An 18,055-nucleotide genomic window follows, 5' to 3' on the forward strand; every position below is an offset into this window, starting at 1 on the left:
TGGCACTAACCCCAGATGAGCTGAATGCTGAGAGTGAGTGCCTACACATCCTCATTCCAGCTGCATTGCCTGGCATGCCACATTTCTCTGTGGCTGGGTGTGAGCTTGATGTGTGGCTTGTGTGTGCTGTCTGGAGGGGAGATCCTCATCCTTCAGATCTCCAGGCAGCTCCTGGAATATGTTTGCCCTGCTTGCAGCTAGCTCCAGACAAATCTAGCCATAACTGTCTCACTGTTTCCCTTTTTTCATTTCTCTCTTATTCCAGGTGGTGACGATGACATGGATTTTGATATTGAGAAGAGTACGGGCAGTATGGTCATTGCAAGAGCCCTTGATGCAAGGAAGAAGTCAAGCTATAACCTGACAGTAGAAGTCACTGATGGGTCCACTACCATCAAAACTCAGGTAATGCTTTATGCTGTAGTAGAAACCCCATATAGAGTCAGTATATGCCAAAGGGAATCTTTCTTCTGACTTCACTGTTCGTGAGCACCAGTTCCTGCAGCTGCTGAGATTCACCCATTTTTAGCTACTGTCAGGAAGGGTGTTCAATTTTCACCAACCCTTTTCTTCATACATAAAAAGAAGCCAAAAATCCAGCCCTCTCTACACGCAAAGGCCTAGAACATGAGTCACCCATCAGTGATTCTTACTGTGGGAAATTCACTGTGAAGGTTTGTGGAGGATGAGTGAGGAACACTACTGTTCCCGTGAATGCAGTGCTAATGGATAATATCTTCAAGCATTTTTCCAAATAAACAAACAAAGCCCTGCCTTCCCTGCTGTGCATTCCCTGCCACCTTGCATCTCATCCCCATGTTTATTTTGGCACTCAAGGCCACTGGCAGATGTCAAGAAACCTGCTTGAGCAAAACACCCATGGCATGTTCAGGTTTGTTAAAGGAAGCAAACTATTACACGTGGTCGGGACTTCCTCAGATGCAGTCAGTGTCAGTATGGTGGTTGGGGACAGCCAAGGTATGAGACCTAATCACCATGGATGGACGGCCCAAGTGCTGGAGGAGCTGTGATAGTCACAGGGCTCAGAGCCCCAGTCTAAAGGAATTAGGAGATTTTGCAGGGCTCCATAAGTCCAGTAGCACTCAAAGTTACATTGCCTAACTGAGCTGTTTTCCCCACAGGCCTTTATCCACGTTATCGACATCAACCAGCACCGTCCCCAGTTCCTGGAGAGCCATTATGAGGTGAGGATTCCTGAAGACACCCCCTCAGGAAGGGAGATCCTTCAAGTCAGCGCCACAGACAAAGACAAAGGCAAAGGTCTCATCTACACCATCCATGGTAGCATGGACCCCAAAAGCACAAGATTTTTCCAGTTGGATCCCAGCAGTGGGGCCCTCACAACAGCAGAAGGCTTCAGTTCCCAGCCGATGCCACAGCACACCCTGACAGTGATGGTGAGTCCTATCCAAACCTTGACAAATCTGCCAGCTTCACCAGGACGTATTGGTTGCTTAAGAAATTTAGGCTAATTCTAGTCTTTCAAACAGAATTTACCTAGAGTGACAGGAAAGAGGAAAGCAGGGTGTTAATCTTTACCAAATCCTGGATAAATAGCAATGTCTGAGCACATCACCCAGCTAATTTAATCAGAGGGCTACTGGGTTCTTGTACAAGAATACACAGTGCATATTTGTTAATTTTTGCGTTCTCCTCCAAGGCTGCGCTTTGGCTCTGAAACTTGCAGGCTCATCCCATCCAAAGTGTTGATAGCAATGAAACGTATCACCCTTTTTAAGAGTCCTGATGAAATTCTGGAAGCCTTATTCTGGAAGACCTGCCTGCTCCTAGAGTTTGACCCTACCTGCCCTTTCTCTGTCACTCAGGTACGGGACCAGGAGGTCCCCATCAAGAGGAACTTTGTTCGGGCCATCATCCACGTGGAGAACTGCAACCTTCACCCTCCCCAGTTCAGCAGCATCCATTATGAAGCAGAAGCACTGGATTCAGCAGCAGTGGGCACAGAGATTCTGCAAGTCAGAGCCCTTGATCGGGACCAAGGAGCCAATGCTGAAATCCACTATTCTCTGCAGGCAGGTGAGGGCCATGTAGCAAGGTGGTTTGGCTAGGAGCATGCATGCATTTCCATTCTCCAGCTGGTGACCAAACTGCCACCCAGCTTTTGCTAGTTGTTGCAAAGAATGGTGAAAAGCCATTTTTTCCCACCATTCTGTTTCTACACTGTGATTTCCTTCCTATCCAGAGAAAAACTATAGCTAGTAAGAAATTTCCATATTATGAAACGTTAGCATCCTTCCTCAGAAAGGACACTGTTGAGTCACTGTTCTAAGGAAAAATATGAATGGACAAGTTAGAACAACTTAAGATCTGATCTTCCAACCCTTGGGAATGGAGCGACGGATCACTGTCCTTGTCAGACAAAAGTACTGCCTTTACACAACCACCACCATCCCTTCCACTAGTTCTACCACGAAATACATCCTTGAGGAAAGGGGAGCACTCTCTCAGCATTGGTTGATGGGTCTCTATGGGACAACTTGTTGGGCAAGAATTTTATCACTCACTCTGAAGATTAAAACCTAAATAGCTATGGCTGTGCCACACTGCCGATTTAGCAGGTAAATTCTTTGAAGGAAACAAGCCATCCTTTGCTACATCTTTCTCACTGCAATTGAGATCAAGGACTGAGGAATTTAATTGCTCCTGAAGTATTGGTAATTATAAGCATGACAGGGCTTGAAGCAACTAGTACAGTCTGTGCTACCTTGTTCTGCACACAAGGCAGAAGTTTCAAACACATACTCTACCACCACTAAATATGCTTAAATTAGAAGAGTATTCATCTTCTAATTTACCTTTTGATTCAGATAAAAGCTACCCATAGATCTCAATGTATTCATTGTTCTTAGAATGAAAATTATTTAGAAATTAATGAAGAAGATTGTAGTCTGCTAATTAAAAAAAAGTATATATGTTAATTAGGTCTGAAATTGGGAGCACAATAGAAAAGACAGAAAACCAAGAGCAACAGGGCGTTTGCATTCTTCACTTTGCATTTCTCTTCTTGCAGGTAATGGGGAAGGTTTCTTTAGCATCGACCCACATTCTGGTATTATTACAGTTGCACAGAAACTGGATCCATCCAAGCAAGAGAGATATACTCTTATTGTAAAGGCAGAAGATCAAGGGTTCCCCCAGCTTAAAGATTCTGCTACAGTACATGTCCGCATTAGACCCTCTGATCAAACCCCTCCAAAATTTCCAGAGGCTGAATACATCACAGAGATCAGTGAATTTGCTCCTGCTGGCTCTCCTCTGATCCAGGTTTCAGCCTCAAGCTTGTCACCAGTCAGCTACGAAATAAAAGATGGAAATGGAGATGGAGTGTTCTCCGTGAACTATCAGTCAGGCCTTATTTCCACTCAGAAGAGCTTAGATTTTGAGCAGGTGTCTTTTTACCAGCTGAAAGTTCGTGGCACCAACATGGCTGGAGCATTCATGGACACAATGGTGCTTATCTATGTCACAGATGAGAACGACAACGTGCCTATCTTTGTTAAGCCTGCCTTCATCGGCTGGATCATGGAGAATGCTCCCCCACAGAGCATGGTTCTAGATGAAAGCAATGCTCCCCTGGTGACCCATGCAACAGATGCTGATCAAGACTCCAATGCTTTGCTCATCTATGAGATCTTGGAACCAGAAGCACTAAAATATTTTACAGTAGATCCCAGCACAGGGACACTTACCAGTCGTGCTGATATCGACTACGAGCTCACCCCAGTTTTCCACTTCAGTGTACACGCACATGACAGCGGAAATCCCAGTTTGTTTGCATCCAAGCCAGCCAAGGTCACAATCCACGTTAAAGATGTGAATGATTCACCTCCAGTCTTTGCCAAAGACACTTATGAGCTTTCTGTCCTGTTACCAGCCCATCCAGGGATGGAGCTTTTGTCAGTGCAGGCAAAAGATGCTGATTCAGAGGTGACTTACAGCATCGTGGAAGGAAACCTTGATAATGCTTTCTACATTCATCCACTCACTGGACTTCTCTCCATTCTTAATGCCACTGGCTTGGGAAATCATCATGAACTCGTCGTCAGAGCTGACGATGGCTTATATAAGAGTACTGCTCTGGTTAAACTAAATTTAACTCAAACACAAGGTAGTGGCTTAAAATTTGATCAAGATGTATACACAGCAACTGTGATGGAGAACTCTACGGACGAGAAGACTCTCACTGTTCTGGGGGTCAAGGGATATCAGCTAAATGAACCACTCTTCTATTCACTTTTAAATGGGAAGGAAAAATTTAAAATGATCCAAGCATCTGGAGTACTCCAGACCAAAGGTGTGAAATTTGACCGTGAAGCACAAGATGTGCACGAGGTAGCTGTGGAAGTGAAGGACAATAGAAAACCACCGAGAGTGTCCCAGGCCACTGTCAAAGTTTATGTAGAAGATGTCAATGACAACCCACCTCAGTTTGAGAATGTGCCATACTACACCTCAGTGCAGGACGGCATGGAGCCAGGTGATGTACTTTTCCAGGTGTCAGCAACGGACAAAGACATAGGGAACAACGCAGCCATTACCTACTCATTTGCAGAGGACTATAAGTACTTTAGGATTGACCCCTACCTAGGAGACATCTCACTTAAGAAGCCTCTTGACTATCATGCTTTAAACAAATACAGCCTCCGAGTCGTTGCTAAGGACAACGGTGAACCCCCACTCCTTGCTGAAGAGGAGGTTGTGATCAGTGTGAGGAACAAATCCAACCCTCTGTTCCAAAGCTTGTATTACCGAGTAAAAGTGCCAGAAAATATCCCCCCATACACATCCATCCTCCACATCCAGGCCCGCAGCCCCGAAGGCTTGCGCCTCATCTACAACATAATGGAAGAAGACTCCCTGAAACTGTTCAGCACTGACTTCAAAACTGGTGTCCTTACTGTCACGGGGCAGCTGGACTATGAGCTAGAGACAAAACACTCGTTCACTGTTAGGGCCACAGACACGGCGCTAGGATCATTTTCAGAAGCCAGGGTAGAGGTGGAGGTAGAAGACATCAATGACAACCCACCTGTATTTTCTGAGATGATCTACACAGCGTCTGTCTCAGAGAGCATGCCAGCACATACTCCTGCTGTCCAGATCTTCGCTTCTGATAAAGACTCAGGCAGAAACAAAGTGGTCTCCTATCAGATCTTGGATGATGGTTCAGATACTACCAAGTTCTTTAATATTGACACCAGCACAGGGCAAATAACAACGGCTCAAGCACTGGATTATGAAAAAACTCAGCAGTTTCGCATGAAAGTGAGAGCTGCAGACCATGGGATGCCTCCACTTAGCAGCGATGCCCTGGTAATTGTAGACGTGACAGACATCAATGACAATCCTCCCGAGTTCAGCCAGCTGCAGTATGAAGCCAAGGTAAGCGAAATGGCGACGTGTGGGCACGTTGTGATAAAAGTCCAGGCCCTGGACCCTGACAGTGGAGATACCACCCGACTGGAGTATGTGATTCTCTCAGGCAACGACCACAGGCATTTCACCATCAACAGCACTTCTGGAATAATATCCATGTTCAACCGCTGCAAAAAGGACCTGGAGTCATCTTACAGTCTCCGAGTTTCTGCTTCAGATGGAGTTTTCCAGAGCACCGTGCCTGTGTATATCAACACCACAAATGCCAACAAATACAGCCCTTCTTTTCAGCAGAACATGTATGAGGCAGAGCTGGCAGAAAATGCTGAGATAGGAACCAAAGTGATTGAGCTGCTGGCCATTGACCCAGATGGTGGCCCATATGGCACCATAGACTACACTATCATCAATAAACTTGCCGATGAGAAGTTCTCCATAGATAACAAAGGCCACATCACCACACTGCAAAAACTGGACAGGGAAAATTCCACAGAGAGAGTCATTGCCATTAAGGTCATGGCTAAGGATGGCGGTGGGAAGGTGGCGTTCTGCACTGTCAAAATAATCCTTACAGATGAGAATGACAACCCTCCTCAGTTCAAAGCCTCTGAATACACACTGTCCATCCAGTCCAACATAAGCAAAGGCTCCCCCGTCATTCAGGTGCTGGCTTATGATGCTGATGAAGGTGCAAATGCAGATGTCGTTTACTCCGTTGACTCTGTGGAAGATGTATCAGAAGATATTGTTGAGATCAATGCTGCCACCGGGGTTGTTAAGGTCAAGGAGAGCCTTGTGGGTTTGGAAAACAGAGCCTTTAACTTCAAGGTGAAAGCTGAAGACGGCAGACCTCCTCACTGGAACTCCCTTGTCCCAGTGAATCTTCAGATTGTCCCCAGGGAAGTGACACTGCCAAGATTTTCTGAGCCCCTTTATACATTCTCAGCATCTGAGGACCTTCCAGAAGGTTCAGAAATAGGGTCAGTCAAAGCTTTTGCAGAGGATCCCATCATATATAGCCTGGTGAAGGGAACCACTACAGAAAGTAACAAGGATGAGGTGTTCACCCTGGATGAACAAACTGGGGCTTTGAAAATCAAAAAGGCAATGGATCATGAGACCACCAAGTGGTACCAGATTGATGTTATGGCTCACTGCTCACATCTAGAGACTGAGCTGGTCTCCCTGGTTTCTGTGAACATCCAAGTGCAAGACATAAATGACAACAAGCCTGTTTTTGAGGCAGATCCTTACAGAGCTTTTGTCATGGAGAACATGCCATCAGGAACCACAGTCATTCAAGTGACAGCAAATGACCAAGACACAGGAAGTGATGGACAAGTGACCTACAGCTTGGAAGCAGAGTCTGGCAACCTCCGGGGACTCTTCACCATTGATGGAGAGACTGGATGGATCACTACACTGAAGGAGCTGGACTGTGAAACTCAGGAGACCTATCGTTTCTATGTGGTGGCCACTGACCATGGCAGAAAAGTCCAGCTCTCTTCCCAAACCTTGGTGGAAGTCACCGTCTCTGATGAAAACGATAATGCTCCCCAGTTCACCTCAGACTTCTACAAAGGGTCAGTAATTGAGAACGCCGAGCCAGGGCAGGTCATTGTCACACTGAGTACCATTGATGCAGACATCTCTGAGCAGAATCGGCGGGTCACGTGCTACATAACTGGTGAGTTTTCGTGACTTTACGTATTTTAAGTGGGCAAGAATTATTAGAGCATCACGTCACAGTGAGGCTTTGATACCCTGTCTTGTAAAGTACTGATACAGAAACAACTTCACCCTGACAGTCTATTGGAAATAGGAGATGAAGCCTAACTCAACAGTCAACTGAGCCTAGGGTGTGCAAAACTCTTTAGAAACTAATTTCAGTGACATTCCCAAAACTGGCTGAATGGAATTATCCATAGCTATCACCTCCACTGGCCCTTCCATATTTCTTAAAATATAAACAAATAAATACGCAGTACTATACAAGTATTTACTTACTTTTTTTTTAAACTACATTATAACTATGTAACTGTAAGATCTGGTGCAGTGACAGAAGCCAGAAGGAAGGTTTTCTCTCATAGGCTCTGAGGTCTGTATGTAATTTCTTTGGCCCTGCACTTTTCTTCTGCAAGCAGAGCAGTTTACACATCACACAAATATGTAGCCTATCTGTATGTTTTAATAAGTACACATATAGACATATCTTTCTGGTATTAAACCTATTCCTTCTGATGCCACTTTGACCCTAACTTATCAAAAAATTAGGTATGGCTGCAGCTAACCGCTCTGCAGACTGGCAGATACTTGAGACTATCACATCAATCTCTGAGAAAGTTTTGGCTAACAGAAGGCACGGAAGATGACTCCACACATCAGCAGTGCCAACTAAAATTAACCACTGCTGTAAACCTACAAAAGTTTATACTGGAATGCTGTGCATCCGCACAAGCAGCAGCTTGATTTTACGGTACTTTTTGACCCCAAAGGGGTCCTGGAACAGATACTTCAAATTAAAATGTTTGTTCAAACTCAAATGAAGACCCTTCAGGGTCAAAGCATTTAACAAGTTCATGTTGTAGCCTGTTATCTATTGTAGTAACCATCCAAAACAAAGGAGGAATGCTGGCATTTTTGGTTGGTGTATGGTATGTCTAGCTATTTGCAAGCCCTTGGAAGAAAATAGTCAATCCATTTCTGCATTATTGTTTCTGCCACTTTTAAGGCAGTAGTTTTAAACCTGAGAGAATTCACACTCATGTTAGTGGTGGATGCCTTGAATTCTTGCTGCTTTGTACTTCAAAGCTCAGGCCAAACTTTACATACAGCCATATAAATACAAGTGCAGCATAACACCACAGCAAAAGAAATGAGGGGTGAACAAAGCCAAACTTCCCACTGTCCACACACACCTTGATTTCAAGCACACAGGACCTAGATCTGAGCAAGGGCTGCAGTGTGGCAGCATCAGGAGGGCCAGCAGATGTCTCATTGAGCCTCCAGATTCACCACCACATCTCCACAGTGTACATGGAAGAAGAAAGAGCAAATTTAATTTACCTGGCTGTGTGAGCCCTTCAGAGCCCAAAGCAAACAAGCCCCACAGCCAGCTCTCTGCATTGCCTCCCATTACCTAACATGCTCTCTTCTCTCTCCAGTCACTTGGGCTGGGTTCAGCAGAGGACATGAGTTCCTTGCCAGACGAGAGAGATGTGCCAGAGGCCTTTTAAAATCCACTTTGCATGACAGTTGCAGGAGAGGCACAAATCTGGCGGACTGGAGAGCCTGCCCAGTCTCAATTTACTGTGTCTCCCATCAACTGGGTCTTACAAAGTGAAAAGCAGCTCTAGATTTAAATGCATCTAAAGGTTTGGGTCTTACAAAGTGAAAAGCAGCTCTAGATTTAAATGCATCTAAAGGTTATATGTGTTATATAGCAACAAAGCCTAACTGATGTCTCCAAGGCATCTGCAACTCTCAGATCTCTTTAGGAACGTACACCAAGAAAGCCTGACACGTTTTAGGAGAGTGAGACAATGTGGTTTTCCAGCAATGAATATGCACATCTGCAGAACATTACAAAGACATTTACGAAATTGTGAATTGTTTCCTCTTTCCACCCCATCCATTTCCCCAGCGTAATATTCAGTGAATAGCAGAAACACACAGGGTATCTCTGAACTGTGCAGTAAACCAACCACCCCCCACGGGGACGGTATGACACCAGTGTCCTTTCTGTGGCACCAATGCAAGTCTTCCAGCTCTCATATGGGACTGGCAGTAGCCACATCTACACCATCCCTGCAATCATACAACCTTTTGATTTGGAAGGGACCTTAAACAGCCCAACTCCCCTGCAATGAACAGGGATACCCACAGCTCCACCAGGTGCTCAGAGCCTCTCCAGCCTGACCTTGGTTGTCCACCACCTCTCTGGACCACCTGTGCCAGCGCTCTCTTACCACTTCAGTAAATGTCTATTTTCTTCTTCTTGCCCCTTCTAGAAGGAGATGTGCTAGGACAGTTCACAGTTGACCAAATTGAGGGAGAATGGACAATTTCTTCCAAGAAGCCTTTGGACAGAGAAGATACAGAGAAATATCTCCTCAAAGTGATGGCTTCTGATGGAAAATTTCAGGCTACCACTGAAGTAGAAATTTTTGTTCTGGATATCAATGACAACAGCCCTGAGTGCGGCCAGGTAAGGAGGCTGTCCTGCTACATCAGGGGGCAGAAAGAAAAGGCAGAAAGAGCACATGCTCAGAGGATTTGGCTTGTCAGGTTTCTCACACAATCCAGTTGCTTTGATTATACTTAGCAATTTTAATTAAGGTGCACGTCAAGCGAGAACATTAAATTTAGCCTCCAAGCATGTTTGCCAGCAGTAAGTGAACACCTAAGCATTATGAAGGATAATTTTTGGAGATAAACAATGCCAGGAAGCCTTCTGGGTTGGGGCATGTAAATTACCAAGTTGTATATCCTGCTAAGTTGAAAGATTCCCATCAGGAGAGCTGTAGCTGTGAAGAGTTGATCACTGGTATGGATTTTACTCATGGTGAGAAAGAACAGAAGAGGCTGCTTCCCAAAGGAGAGTCAGAGGCTTGAGTGAAATGAGCTCACTGGTCCCAGCCCACACCCTGGAACTAGCTGCCCTCCTCTCAAAGGCAGGATGCAAAGTATTGGCCTCCGTGTGTCCCAGCACAGACCAGCAGCAGGTGCTGAAATGCACCCACAGCAGCATTCATAGCCTGACATAAGAGGGAGGATAAAAGAAACTACATATATTATCTAGCACTTGCTAACAAGAAAAATCTAGGCTTTAAAAGAATTTAAAGGTGTCATAGAGAGAACCTGATTGCAAACAAGGTCCGTTTTTACTGAAACTGCCTAGCCCGTTCTTAGAGGTAGAGATGGAGGTTTGCAGGTAGCCTTCATAGTCTGCTCCTGACCTTCACTACATCATTTGTCAGTCCAAGTGTCAAAATTGAATCACAGAATCATTAAGGTTGGGAGAGATCTCTAAGATCACCAAGCCCAGCTGTCAGCCTATCCCCACCATGCCCACTAACCACATCCCTCACACCCACATCTCCACAGTACTTGAACATCTCCAGGGACGGTGACTCCACCACCTCTGTGGGCAGCCCATTCCAGTGCCTCACCACCACAGGCTGCTGCTTTACCCTACTCAACAGCCTATTATGGATTGTCATAGTCAAAGCAATTACTGACATTTCTTTTTAATATCATAAAGCTTGTTAGCAATCATCAGTTTAATCATGGGTCACATTTTCTGTATCTCCAAACCTCTCTCCCTGAGGCCTATATCCTTCGCAAGGGGTGGTTGCCTGCTGTTCCAGATGGGGCCACAGAAGTCCCAAATGTAATAGGCTTGTCCTCCAGTCTGGGCTCATATACCCTGGTGTTGTGGTCATCTTTCACAGCACCAAGACATAAGGCACCTTGTGTTTTTCTGCAAACCATGTTTTACCTTTCTCTATAAAGCTTCTCCTGTTCCATTCCTCCTCATATGGTGTGAAGGTATTTGGGAGACAGATCAGATGCCAATGACACCTTCTGTCCTTGCCAGATATTCTACACGGGAAGAGTCTCCGAAGATGCTCAGCCAGGTCATTTCATTTTGAAAATATCAGCAACTGACCCCGACGTTGGCAGCAACGCCCAGATCACATACAGCCTGCACGGCCCCGGCGCAGAGGAGTTCCGCCTGGGCGCCCACACAGGTGAGATCAGGACCTGCACACAAAGCTTTCCTCCTTTGCACAGTTGGGGCTCATTACATTGCAGGAGGCTTAATGCAGTAGAGTTTGCAGTTGCTGGACACGTGACCACTTCCCACTCCTTCCCACAGGGGAACTGACCACCTCTGCACCTCTTGACCGGGAGCAGAAGCCCACCTACCACCTGGTTGCCAAAGCTACTGATGGCGGCGGCCGCTCGTGCCAGGCAGACATAACGCTGACCGTAGAGGACACCAATGACAACGCACCCAGATTCTTCCCCAGCCACTGCGCCGTCGCCGTTTTTGACAACACCACCACAAAAACACCCATTGCTGTGGTATCCGCCAGGGACCTTGATGAAGGTGAGTCAGGGTGAGATCTACGTTTTAGCAAAGTCCATCTTTCATCCTGAATAGAAACCTTTAAAAGCTAGGGAAGGGCTGCAGCAATGGGCATAGATGAGTGAGTCTTGGCAAGAGCCTGCCTGGATCTCATCACTGACATGTTCTTGACTAGCAGGCTGGCATCAGCATCTGTCAGAAATGCATATCTGTAGAAACACGCACAGAATTCAAGGAAAAGCTCATCAGCTGTAACAGTGATGCACAGCACGAACTATGACAGAGAATCACAGAATCACCAAGGTTGGAAAAGACCTTCAAGACCATCCAGTCCAACCATCCACCTATCACCAATAGCTCTCACTAAACCATGTCCCTGACACACCCTCCAAACCCTCTCCTGACACACAGCTCCAAACTAGATAGAAATCATATGAAAGATGGAGACAAAATGGGCATAATAAGGAAAAAAGGAGCTGTGTGTCTGGAGAAGATAGATGATATCATAGAACCATAAAATATCTCAAGTTGAAACGGACCTGTAGGAATCATCAAGTCCAACTTCTGGCTCCACATAGGACCACCAAAAATGGGTGGAGAAGTCCTTGGAAGACAAAAGATTCTCAGAGACAAAAGGCTTCTAAGAAAGGTGTTGAGCAGAAACTGAACTTACATGATATAAAAGCAAGATCTGGTTTGGAAGCAGAGATGAAGGAAAATGACATTTAAAAACACAGGGATGTGGGTGGACAGGGGCATATTTGAAGAAGTTGTTCATACAGTCCTGTTTCCCTAGAAATTTTATCTCACTTAGGCATATGTCATCCTTCTGGATATAAGAATTAATACCAGCAGCATTCCTAACCATAAATTTATGCAGCCTGTCCCTTACCCTTGCAGGTCTCAATGCCGAGGTGGTCTATTCCCTCTCTGACTCTGCCAATGGACACTTTTCAATTGAGGAAACCACGGGGGTGATTCGTCTGGAAAAGCCCCTGAAGGACTCGCAGCACTCTGCCTTTGAGCTGACGGTCTGTGCCACCGACCAGGGCACCCCACAGCCCCTCTCTGCTCTTGGCACTGTCACCGTTTCTGTCGTGGATCTAAATGAATATCTACCTGTCTTCCTGGCCCCTGAATATGTGGCCATGGTGAAAGAAGACGTGGCTGTGGGTACGGAGGTCCTCAACTTGTCAGCCTTGACAAGAGACAATACAGAGAACACAGAGATCAAGTATGAGATTGTGAACGGCAATGACCATGGCAAATTTCAGCTCAACTCAAACACAGGTAAGATGATCTCATAGCCAAGCCGGTCCAGGTTGATCCCACATGCTTCATTTTCTAAAGCAGATTACCCTTCTGTTTCCAAGCAGTCATATCTCTTCTGCTACTATACAGAGTACAGTATGGGGCCAGGGAATACAGTCTTCACTTCTACCCTAAATTTCATCAGCTAAATCAGCTAGGGCATGAACCAAATCTTTCTGCATGAACGGAAAGATTCCTGTTACATGTCTGGGATCTGAGATGGGTCCGTGAGAAAGAGGAGTAGGTAGAGAAGAGGATGGGAAGAAAAGTTCCGCTTCAAAACATGAGATAAGTTGATTTCATTTAAAAAGTCTCCTCACCCTGATTTCAGGAGGAACCTGTAGCCCAGACTAACAGTTTTATTAGGGAGCACTCAATGAATGCAGCTACCAATCTATTAATCACAAGCAGGTGCTGAGACAGGATTTCTTGCCAAATAAAGCACTGCTGTATTTGCACAGCACCTGATAAGAGCTGTTATCTCAAGGCCAATGTTAGATCCCTGGAACAAGCATTGGCTGAACTTCAGCGGCCTCCTGCTTCTGTCTGTACCATCCTCATTCAGCGCATTCCTCAGTTTCTCTGTCTTCAAGGCTCCTGCTAATTTCTCCATATCAATCTTCCACTGGTATGCGTTATCTTAAAAGACATTTAAAATATCTCATGCCATTTCTGTCCATCTGCCCTTGCAGGTGCCTTATACATAAATGGGAGCTTGGACTTTGAAGCGAGTCATGAGTACTACTTATCCATTGAGGGCACAAGGAAGGGCTCAGCTTCTCTCAGCGATGTCACCATGGTGGTTATCAACATAACTGACATTAACGACCATGCACCAGAGTTCATCCAAGACCCTTACTTTGCTGATATCCGGGAGGATGTTGCAGTTGGAGAAATCATCCTCACGGTATGAATATGAACAAAACCACATTTTTAACCTCATTTTCTTACTTGTGCTGTGTATTATTTACTCTCCCTCTGCACCTTTTTCTTCCTTGGGCACAGCCGTTCCAGCGGGTTTGTGTCATTTGGCACCTGAGATTGAGGCATGACTTAAAAAACAATGATTGCCAGAATTCCTGACAGCCCATAGGCAGGGATGACAGCAAATTACACTGATGTAAACCACTTTCCTTCTTCCTCCTCGTTTAAAGCATGCTCAAACCAATACCCTTAAAAGACAGAGAGATCCTGTTCTTGGGAATTCCTCCACGGCAAGGCTCTTTGGCCATGAGCCCTATGTGTTTTTCCTTCTAACAGGTGTCAGCTGATGACTTGGATGGAACAATGAACAATCAGATCACATATTCAATTGTGGAAGGGAACCCGCTGGGACATTTTGCCATCCAACCCAAAAGCGGGCAGATCAGCATTGCCAAGCACCTGGACAGGGAGGAGGTGAGTTCCAGGAAACGGAAATAAGAGAGCTGAAGCAGTTGTTATGCTGGAATGAGCAGATTATATTCAGCTGCCTGCTCTTTTCTGAATGATCTACTAGTAATACTGAAAGCAAAAGGCAAGTTATTCATTTCCTAGACCCGCAGATACTTCTGTAGAAAAGTAGGGCTTTAGAGGAGACAGTATAGGCTTCAGTGGTCACAACTCTGTGCTGCGGTCTGCTCTACTGGTGCTCTAAGCTGGTCAGGCAAGAGTTGCCCTCAAACTGGAAAACAACATGGCTGGTTTATGCTTCTCTGCACCAGAGCAGATAGAAAACACGCACAAACAGGAGCTGGCCATCTGGACAATCTCTTATAGCAGCAGCAGCTCAAACTGCTGCCGACAGATGTTTTTACAGCTTGGATCTCATCCATGTTTGGCATGTTTTATTCTGCAAGAGAGTAAAACATGAATGTGAATAAGTGACCATCCTTCCACTTCTCCAAGTGATCCCATGCTATGAATCCCCCAGATCTCCAGCTACTCCCTGACAGTTCGAGCCACAGACAACGGCCACCCCGCTCAGTTCAGCGAAGTCGCAGTGCGTGTCCACGTGTCTGATGTCAATGACAACCCTCCTCGGTTCTTCCAGCTCAACTACAGCGTGGTGGTGCAGGTAAGCCAGAACGCTGTCTGTTATCCCAGTCTGTCTCAAGGTGCCAAGGTTCTCATGCACAGGCTCCTACTGGAGCACAAGGGTGGGACAGCAATGAAGCACGCAATCGCTTTGTGCTCATGGCCACAAAAAACTGCTGAGATCTGCGGGGGCAGATGTTCTGCCAACAAATGCCATCTTCTCCTACCAATGGCTGCAGGCACCTTCTGTTCTTTCTCCTCTCTCCTTTCACACTTTCCAAGCCTGGCCAGCAGCCCCTTTGTCCACTGCGTTTGTCCACATATACAACAAAATACAAAACAGACTTCAGCACATGGTCAAGCATCACCATCTCTGCTGGATGCAGACCAGTTGCTGCTTGGACTCAAAACACCTATGGGTACTCAGAAAGAAACATACCCAAAACATGCTTTCATCTGCTCCTGTACAGACATGACTCAAGGGGAAAACAAGGGCATCAGCACAACTGTCTGCTTTTAGCCGGTTGACTCTACCACATGTGTAATGCCATGAAAGGCACTATTGCTGGCAAGAGTTCCACACAAGGTGTGAGATTTGGTTCTCTGTTCTTTATCCACAAGGCCCAGTGGCAATACGGGTTCTCCTGGGCCTTTTCTCTTTGCCTGCTGTTCTCCACTGGCATCTTTCTGCATTTCAGGAGAATGCCCCAGTGGGCACCAGTGTCCTGGAGCTGATTATGAGTGACAGAGACTCACCAGAAAATGGACCGCCGTATTCATTCCAGATCACCCAGGGCAACGATGGGAAGGCGTTTGATGTCACCCAAAATGGTCTGCTGGTGACTTCATCCATCCTGAACAGAAGAGTGAAAGAGCAGTACCTGTTACAAGTCCAGGTAAAGTCTGACTTTCTGTCCTAGGATCTGTTCTCACAGCTGAGTTTAGGAGCGATAAAATGAGATTAGGATGGCACAGCTGGATGGGAAGTTGTCTGGTACTGGAGAAATCCAACACAGGAAAAAATCCTAGGAGCCAAGTCCAGAGCTTGTTTTTCCACAAAGCCTGCCCACAGGAAGCTGGAAACAAACCTCTGCATTGATGAAATCGGATAATACGATCACAAGAAATGCTCAGTCAGTGGTTTCCTTAGACAGATGCTTTTCCCAGCATAATTCCAGCAACTTCCAGTTTAAAGCAAGACCTGGCTGTGATCCTGAAATCTTTATCCAAGAATCCCAGAAGTGATTTAATCTCCTTTTTAAAGAAGATGTCTATTGTTGCAGGGTAAATTTATTAATTATCAATGTTATCAGTAAGGATAGCGAGTTATAAACAGCAGGATAACAACAAGTACATCTTCAGTAAAGAAGCTAAGTACTATTATTATTATAAACCTCAACCACCACCTGCCTGAGAATGACAGAGCCTTATCCTATACCCCAATTATTCTCATTTTCCTGCTTTGAGTTTCCTTGGCTCATGCTAGACAGATATTGTCAGAGATGGAAGTTTGGCTTAAATACTTTGGAATCTGAGCAAATGTGTTGATGTACATGACTGCTTTTATCTTTGTACACACAGTTACATGCAGAAACCCTTAAGATTGGCAGCATCTCTACCGATAACTAATTCTTAGGAAATCAGAGCCACTCAGTGCAGGTGCACACAGAGATGAGTGTCCCACCACTGAGGGAAGGTCTCGATCAGTCTCCATGATGGAAGACACGCTGTCATGAAAGCCAGCACACGGCTATAAGGAAGCTTTCTCTTTAATTTGTCAGGTCTCCGACAGCGGTATCCCTCCTTTGTCCTCATCAGCATTCGTAAACATCCAAGTGACTGAGCAGAGCCAGTATGCCCCGTCAGCACTTCCCCTGGAGATATTCATCACCACAAATGAGGAAGCCTTCCGAGGCGGCGTTCTGGGCAAGATTCACGCCACGGACCGAGACCCCCATGACACATTGGTGTACACTTTGGTGGCAGAGGTGCCCCAAGAGGGACGCTTCTCCGTCGGAGCTGCAGATGGAAAGATCATTGCTGGGAATAAGCTGCCCCATGGCCATTATCTCCTGAATGTGACCGTCAGCGACGGCACGTTCACCGCCACCACCAGCGTCAACATCCACGTGTGGTGCTTCACGCAGGAGGCACTGGACAAGGCAGTGGTGCTGCACTTCCGCCACCTGTCCCCCGAGGAGTTTGTGGGGGACCACTGGCGCAACCTGCAGAGGTTTTTGGGAAACGTCCTCATCACCCGGCGCCAAAACATCCACATGGCCAGCTTACAGCCTGCAGCTACCTCTGATGGAGTAGATCTGCTCTTGGCCGTTGGAGAGCCACACGGCTCCTTGTACGAGCCTCGGGTCCTTGCCAACAAGATCACCGTCTCAGCTGGGGAGATGGACCAGCTTGTTGGACTCCGGATGAAGAAAGCAATTCATGTGCCGTGTCACGGGTCAGACTGTGCCCACCGTGTCTGCAAGGAAACCATCCAACTGGACCCAGGCATGATGTCCACATACAGCACTGCCCGACTCAGCGTCCTCACCCCGCGGCACAGCTTGGAGCAAATCTGCTCCTGTAATGGTGAGCAATCCTTGGTAGCATCTCATGATATAAACCTTATAGAGCTTGAAAATTTCACTTAGTCTTTTTTTTTTTTTTTTTTTTTTAATTTATATAATTCACCTCCCGTAGCAATTAAATAGCATCAATACAATGATTGGAACTCGGCAATCTCTACGGTCTCTTCCACCCCAAGCAATTCTACGAATATCTCACTGGGAAAAGTCATTCATACTTAGCAGCTGAAGAAGCTCAGCGATTAGATTTCTGATCTTTGAGCTCCCGAGTCTGTATTTTGCTGAGCCTCAGACAAACTGATAAACTACAAACTGATAAACTCCAGGAAAAGCAAGTAGAATTAATATACTCTGTTCACTTCAGAGTATTTCTCTAGAGAAATAGAAACAAGCCAAGGCAGCAGGGATAGAGGTTAACATCACTTAGGCAGGAGTGGTAAGGGGAAACCATAGGCTAAGATAAAGATGTATTAAAGGATGAGGAAATCCAAGGGTGTTGCAGACTGCGCTAAGAGCACCTAAAAGGTGCTATGGGACAGGTCTGATCCTGGACAGTTAATGGCATCAGGCTGAGGAAGAGGCAAGGCTAGGTACAGTCTCAAAGCATGACAACTGTGAAACTTTTTGCTCA

General features: G+C 45.9%; 1 protein-coding gene across 1 annotated transcript in view; it reads left to right on the forward strand.

Annotated features, from left to right (window-relative positions):
• The window catches only part of FAT2 (FAT atypical cadherin 2), a gene marked incomplete at both ends in the record, with an annotated part of 35,771 nt that overhangs the window by 11,586 nt on the left and 6,130 nt on the right, over positions 1 to 18,055 (forward strand). The window contains 13 exons of the mRNA XM_079542473.1: positions 266 to 405; positions 1,143 to 1,418; positions 1,848 to 2,058; positions 3,053 to 7,105; positions 9,429 to 9,625; positions 11,018 to 11,171; positions 11,300 to 11,533; positions 12,413 to 12,802; positions 13,516 to 13,730; positions 14,084 to 14,221; positions 14,736 to 14,879; positions 15,538 to 15,735; positions 16,621 to 17,428. Coding sequence (XP_079398599.1) covers positions 266 to 405; positions 1,143 to 1,418; positions 1,848 to 2,058; positions 3,053 to 7,105; positions 9,429 to 9,625; positions 11,018 to 11,171; positions 11,300 to 11,533; positions 12,413 to 12,802; positions 13,516 to 13,730; positions 14,084 to 14,221; positions 14,736 to 14,879; positions 15,538 to 15,735; positions 16,621 to 17,428 — 7,158 coding nt within the window. The remainder of the gene's footprint in view (positions 1 to 265; positions 406 to 1,142; positions 1,419 to 1,847; positions 2,059 to 3,052; positions 7,106 to 9,428; positions 9,626 to 11,017; positions 11,172 to 11,299; positions 11,534 to 12,412; positions 12,803 to 13,515; positions 13,731 to 14,083; positions 14,222 to 14,735; positions 14,880 to 15,537; positions 15,736 to 16,620; positions 17,429 to 18,055) is intronic.

Source organism: Tetrao urogallus (genome assembly GCF_951394365.1).
Source record: "Tetrao urogallus genome assembly, chromosome: 14".
NCBI lineage: Eukaryota > Metazoa > Chordata > Aves > Galliformes > Phasianidae > Tetrao > Tetrao urogallus.